The sequence below is a fragment of the Bombina bombina genome, chromosome 9 (assembly GCF_027579735.1).
Source record: "Bombina bombina isolate aBomBom1 chromosome 9, aBomBom1.pri, whole genome shotgun sequence".
NCBI lineage: Eukaryota > Metazoa > Chordata > Amphibia > Anura > Bombinatoridae > Bombina > Bombina bombina.
The window spans coordinates 240,754,801-240,762,013 of NC_069507.1; the positions used below are offsets into that span (position 1 = coordinate 240,754,801).

The 7,213-nt window shown below is 34.8% G+C and overlaps 1 protein-coding gene across 2 annotated transcripts in view; it reads left to right on the forward strand.

Moving 5' to 3' along the window:
* Positions 1–4,856, forward strand: part of GPAM (glycerol-3-phosphate acyltransferase, mitochondrial) — a 148,732-nt gene extending 143,876 nt beyond the window's left edge. For both annotated transcript variants that reach the window (XM_053692742.1, XM_053692743.1), the window contains exon 21: positions 1,109–4,856. In XM_053692742.1, the coding sequence (XP_053548717.1) occupies positions 1,109–1,225 (117 nt within the window). In that variant the 3' untranslated portion in view covers positions 1,226–4,856. The remainder of the gene's footprint in view (positions 1–1,108) is intronic.
* The last annotated feature ends 2,357 nt before the right edge of the window (positions 4,857–7,213 follow it).

Sequence of the window (7,213 nt, forward strand, 5' to 3'; positions counted from 1 at the left end):
TACACTTAACAAGAGAAAACATAATTTATGCTTACCTGATAAATTTATTTCTCTTGTAGTGTATCCAGTCCACGGCCCGCCCTGTCATTTTAAGGCAGGTCTAAAATTTAATTAAACTACAGTCACCACTGCACCCTATGGTTTCTCCTTTCTCTGTTTGTTTCGGTCGAATGACTGGATATGGCAGTTAGGGGAGGAGCTATATAGCAGCTCTGCTGTGGGTGATCCTCTTGCAACTTCCTGTTGGGAAGGAGAATATCCCATAAGTAATGGATGATCCGTGGACTGGATACACTACAAGAGAAATAAATTTATCAGGTAAGCATAAATTATGTTTTTATCCCTCCCTCTCTAGTGACTCTTGCATGGAGTTCCACTTCTTGGGTATCGTTATCCTATACGTCACTAGCTCATGGACTCCTGCCAATTACATGAAAGAAAACATAATTTATGTAAGAACTTACCTGATAAATGTATTTCTTTCATATTGGCAAGAGTCCTTGAGACCCACCCTTTTTATGGTGGTTATGATTTTTTTGTATAAAAGCACAATTATTTCCAAATTCCTTTGTTGATGCTTTATACTCCTTTCTTTTTCACCCCACTACTTGGCTGTTTGTTAAACTGAATTGTGGGTGTGGTGAGGGGTGTATTTATAGGCATTTTTAGGTTTGGGAAACTTTGCCCCTCTTGGTAGGATTGTATATCCCATAAGTCACTAGCACATGCACTCTTGCCAATATGAAAGAAATGAATTTATCAGGTAAGTTCTTACATAAATTATGTTTTTTATTTTATTCCCACAACAAAAGAAGCCTCCATCTCTAGATCCTTATAAAAAATGCTGTTCAACCAGTTACCAGGTTATTTTACTATGTGTCACTAGTCGCTCACTCTAGCGACCAATGAAATGGTTCTAGTACCTCTCTCCTCCTCTTCCTACTGCTAAATATGTTGTTTGCTGCTTATATCTAGTTAATGTAAAGAAAGTACCAGCAGGTCCCACTTTTGAGATACTAAGATTGAGAAAAAAGAGTGACTGACCAAAAGTTTCTGTTATAGATTTTACTACATTTAAACCTGTATTATATTCCCCTTTTTTTTGTAGGTTTTTCAGGTTCACAAGGAGAAAAGAGATTCTATCCTAGACTTGAGCGATACTTTTCTACCTCAGAACAACCGACAAAAGCTCCTGGCGTACATTCTCAGCTTCATGGTGGTGTAGAGACTGCACGGTCTAGTTAACTCACTTTGAGATATGGCTGGAATATCCTAATGCTTGGTGCCCGGTTCGATCACCACGCACTAACATATAAGTGCCTTCTGAATACATGCCAACCTTTTAACATCTACTGTGATCATGGAAATATTATGACCCTGTATGTACCGAGCATGTTTTGGAAGAGATGACTTTGAAAGTCCAAATAAAAGAAAGAAAAGTAACCCATAGATATAACAATCTACTAGAACCGTTATTTATAGATCAGATATATTAATAATTTATGCCCCGTGAATATTCAAGCTGTGTTTTTTTTTTTTTTAAAACATAAAGTTGTAGGCTTGTTATAGCTGCTAAGTTTGCAACTTGTATTGTCTAAGGATTTTATTAAAGGGATATGAAACGCATATTTTTTATGATTCAGACAGAGAATACAATTTTAAACAACTTGTCAATTTACTTCTAATATCAAATTTGCTTTGTTCTTTTAGTAATCTTTTGTTGAAGGAGTAGCAATGCATTACTGGGAGCTAGCTGAGCACATCGGGTTAGCCAATAACAAGAGGCATATGTGTGCTGCCGCAAAATCAGCAGCAAGCTCCCAGTAATGCAAGTGAAAGAAGCAAATTAGTTAATAGAATTTAATTGGAACGTTGTTTAAAATCATATGCTCTGTCTAAATAATGACAGAAAAAATGTGGGTTTCATGTCCCTTTTTAATGCTCTTAAAGTGACAGTAAACTCAAAATTACTTTCATGATTCACAGTTTGCAATTAAAAAAAAACAAACCAAAAACTGCAAAATTACCTCTTTTTTTTATTTTTTTTTATTTTTCTCCTTTGTTCAAGAGAAAACCTAGCACCTAATGGCAGCAGCAGTGTTTGCAACAACCTATAGCATTTCTACAAACATTGTGGCCATAGAGTGCTAAAGACTTGGGCACGCTCCTGAGCTCCTTTAAGACAACCTACTTTTCCTATTTAGCAAAGAATTAAAAATAATGAAGTGTGCTTTATCTGAATCAAAGAAAGTTTTTTATTTTGACTTTACCCTCCTTTTAAGTGGGAGCTCACATTACTTAGTGTTCTAGAATTGAAGATGGGAAAATAATAATAAATAATTTTGGTATTGATGTGTCTGCAGTTGATAGAGGAGCTTAGAGATATTAACATCTTCATTTTAGATTGTTTGTTGTATTAGTTCTTTTGGCTGAAAATAACTTTACTTCTTCCATATTGGGAGTTTTTTTTTCTGAAATGTGATAATTTAACATAAAGATTAAGTAGGGAATATTTTTTTAATTATGTAGTAGGCTTGGTGTTTTGACATGTCTGAGTTATCAAAACCTCTTATTAATGAATTAACTTGTGTCTGAGTAGGGAAATTGTTAACCCCTTGGATACAAAAGTGGGCTGTCACTCATTGCTGCACAATACCCTCTTTATTAGTGTTTAGTATGTGCATTGTATGTCCGAGGACCTCCCTTAGATTGTTGTCTTTTGTCTTCTTGCTTCTAGTGGCTCAACCTTGGATACTTTTCTTGTGGGTTTTGTTTGTATATCAAATAAAACAGCTTAGAGCAGTGATGGCGAAACTTGGCACTCCAAATGTTTCAAACTAAATTTCCCATGATGCTTAGGTACTCTGAAGTCCAATAAAGCATTGTGGGAAATGTAGTTCTGAAACATCTGGAGTCCCAAGGTTTGCCAACACTAGCCAAGAGTGTCTATTTCATGCTGCACTTCCTGTTCTACACTCTGCATAAGCTTCTCCTGTTTTACTCTGGTTTTGTCATTAAACATTTTATTTAATGGCATTTCATTGTCTTCCACAAATTCTCTTTGTTTTCTGTAACTGGGTTATCTACAGTTTGTTTGAAATTGGGGTAAACTATGTGTCTATATTGGAGGGCAGTCTAATCTTAATTCATTGGTAAAGGTCTGAATAACTCTTACAGTTTAGATTTGCTGTGTTAGTGCGATAACTTGTAATGTAAACACCCTTTGCCAGACAAGGGGTCTAAGGGCTATACGTGAGACATTATTACACCTGTGTCTTTTGTGACACACACACTAATGATTTTACTTGTGCTGCCTTGTCCAAAATATGTTTATCATATAGTGAAACTGATGTTTTCTTATGGTGTGGTCTTCAATGCAAAGCTGTTGATAAGGCAGGGTGCCATTACTAGAGTCACATGGTAGACTGGGACAAACTGCAGTTGTACAAGATTCTGGGCATCACTGCTGGTTTAGCCTGTTCTGTTGGGGGCGTTCTCATGCACCCTGTTTGTGTGAGTGCTTTAAATTTCAATACCTACTGTAGTACAGGATTGGTCCCATCTAATGCTCATCTAGACTAACAGAAGTGTTCACCAAGTATGTAATAGGCTTCTAGGATGGGAACAGTACGGTTTAACATATTTGGAGTTTTGTGCAACCCATACATTATGCTTCCTTCGTCGTAAGTGTCAAATGTGTTTCCTGCTCCGTGTAAAAGTCCAATAAGTTTTTCCTTGGTATAATGTTTTGGTCGGTTTTGCATTATTTTTTTAATAAAATGTTTTATGATTTGGTCGCTAGAGCTTCACTCTTAGAACCCACTTGACATATGATGTAACTGATTTGTATCAGAACACTGTTAAATACCTTTATAAGTAGAGAATATTGAGTAATCTGATAGAAAATCTTATCTCCATGACATAGGGGAGCTCAGTGATTAGAGGGTTATTAGAAAGCACCACAAAGTCCAGTTTATTACTGACCAGATACAAGGGAAGATAGTTCCTAATACAATCCATCTAAAATGCTCATACAAATGAATACAAACTGGTTCCGACACTGACAATTTAACCTCATGTTAGCTGATAAAACCCCAATGAATAATAAATTAGTGGGCTTTTTATGTGATTTTTACTAGTGAAGAACACAACCTATATCTGACATTATGCTGACAGTTAGGGGATGTTACTATGGAATCTAGATCACTATTGACAAGATTTTTCCTACTAAAATTGATTCGATTTTTCTTCTGTGGTATTTAACGAATATGACTTAAGAGATACTGTTTCCATACTTCCACGCTTTGTTTTTCTGCACTATTGAAACTGCATGCCAGGTCACAGCACCGCGGTATATTAGACAAGCATTTTGTACCATGGACATAACATAGATTCTGCTCATTAAAATCAGGTAACAAAAACTAGGTGCTTGCAATTTTATACAGTTTTTAACTGCATTTGAAATATATACAATGTATTAATAAAGCAATTTGTGTAAAACCAAAACCTGCAATAACCTGCAAGAGACGTAGCTTGTTTTAAGTCAAAGCATCTCCTGCAGAATATGTATTTTATGTTTCTATTATTTTCCAATTGCTGTAGAAGAAAAACTGTTTTCCATGTATTTTATTTCTGCAGCACTTAACAATCGTTTCTAAGGCTTTCAAGTGACAACTTTTATAATATGCAAAATGAAGAAACTTATTACAGTGTGTAGTATGAACAAGGACTCAAGTCTTGATTAGTCAAACCAGTCGGATAATATTGTAATATTTTTTAGCAGGAATATTGTCATTACCGTTTATCTGACACACGTGCTGTCTTCCAGTTGTAAATAAACTAAAATGGAAAAGTAATGTAATATTCATTTTTTTTTTTTATTAGTTTACAAAAGCGACACTAATATGCTATATTGTAATTTATAAGATCTCCAGTAATCTATACATTTTCTGTTTTATATTCCTGCAAAATCTGCCAAGGAAATATTGACATACCGAACAGTTGTGTAAGATATGAAATGTGTGTTATTCTCATAGAATGTGAACAAATTGCTGAAATGCAGAAGAAATGGAGTTTTTGAAGAACATAGGTATGAATAAAAAGAACAGTGACAAGTCAAGCAATATACTATTGCATTAGGCAAATGTACTAAAGAAAGCCGAGCTTCTGTTCAAATAAATGCTTTGGACAATTGTGTTTAGAACTAACCTTGCACTGACTTTTGAATGTAATATACTGTATGCTAGAGCAGAGACTATTATTTCATTTCAGTGTATCTCAACTATATAAATCAGAGAAATACAAACTATTTCCACCTGCAAGGGGCATAGACAATGGATTTATGGCCATGTAGAGCCGCTGAGCTGTTTTTGTCCTTGTAGACATTTTCTGCACCCGGTTCTTTACGTTTTAAATAAATTTGTAACGGTACGGTTTTATATTCATATTGAAACATTTTTACTTAAAAGGGACAGTCTACTCCAGAGATTTTATTGTTTAAGAAGGTAATCCCTTTATTACCCAATCCCCAGTTTTGCATAACCAACACAGTTATATAAATATACTTTTTACCTCTGTGATTACTAAAAACTGCCCCCTTATTTCAGTTATTTTGACACTTACATTTTAGCCAATCAGTGCTGACTCATAAATAACTCCATGGGAGTGAGCACAGCGATATATATATATATATAACACATGAACTAGCACTGTAACTGTAAAAAACTGTCAAAATGCACTGAGATAAGAGGCCTTCAAGGGCTTAGAAATTAGCATATGAGTCTAGCTAGGTTAAGCTTTCAACAAAGAATACAAAGAGAACAAAGCAAAATTGATGACAAAAGTAAATTTGAAAGGTGTTTACAATTGCATTGCATATCTGAATCATTAAAGTTTAATTTTAACCTTTTTAAACCTTTTTTATCTTATTCAATGTTTAATGGTAATGATGGAAATATTATCAATCAATCATGGAAGTCCAGCTCATACTGTTATTGGATGGGTGCACGCTATCGCTAGGCACTGCACAGCCTAGCAATCAAATTCCAAAGCAAAAAGTGAATAGCAGCACTCCAATAGAATTTTCCAATTATTTATTGCATATCCAGGAGTACAAAAAGATAGCAACGTTTCGGACTACATGTCCATCATGCCATACATACATCACTTCCTATCCCTCCTTATATACCCCTTAGGACACACCCACAATCTAATTAACTCTTTACAAACTCCTAATACTGTTTTATTACTTCTGCATATGTGGGTATCCTAAATATTAAACATCAAAATACTAAACTAATTTTCAATCCACCTATATTACATAAGAAGGTGAAAAATACACAGAATTTTTTGAAGGCATCAATATTAATTAGAAAACATTCCATTTAAAGAAAAAAGCAAGAAAACCATACTTAGCATATGTCAATTTCAATTATAGGTTTCCTATCTCATTACTATTTTTCTTTTTTCTTATTTCTTTTTTCATAATATCACCACACATTCTCAGAGTCTGGGTGCCATCCAACTTCATATACAATACTGATCATCCAAGAAAAAGAGAGAAAAAAGAGAGATAAACATAGAAATTAGTAATCATAGATTAACAAATTTTAAAGGAAAAAATACCTAAAGAAAAACAGACAAATCATAATCCTTGTTCATACCAAATGGAACTAATGAATTCAAAGTAAAAATCCAAAATGCCTCTCTTTGTTTCAAATGTTGTTCCCTATCCCCCCCCCCCTCATCTACCAGTGGGAACATGTTCCAAAATTTGGAATCTGAGTTGGCTCACCACATGTTGGGCTTCTAAAAAGTGAGTGGCTACAGGGGATTTTAGATTCTTTCTCCTGATATTTGATTTATGCTCTGTGATTCTATCACATACCCTACGGGTCGTCTCTCCTAAATAAATCAAACCACATGGGCATTTAAGGAGGTAGATGGCATACTCTGTATTACATGTTAGAAAATCTTTGATCCAAAATTTCTTCCCTGACTGTGGATGTACAAACGTGGATCCCTTAATCATACTATTACAGTGGGAGCAACCAAGACATGGGTAACAACCCAAATTTTTGCTTGTAATATATTTCTGTTTTTAACTTTTAGTACTCCCAATATCTGCCTTTACCAAGGAATCTCTTAAGTTCATACCTCTTCTATATGCAGGCATAGGTGTCTGCTGAAATTCTGGTATGTCTGAAATACAATT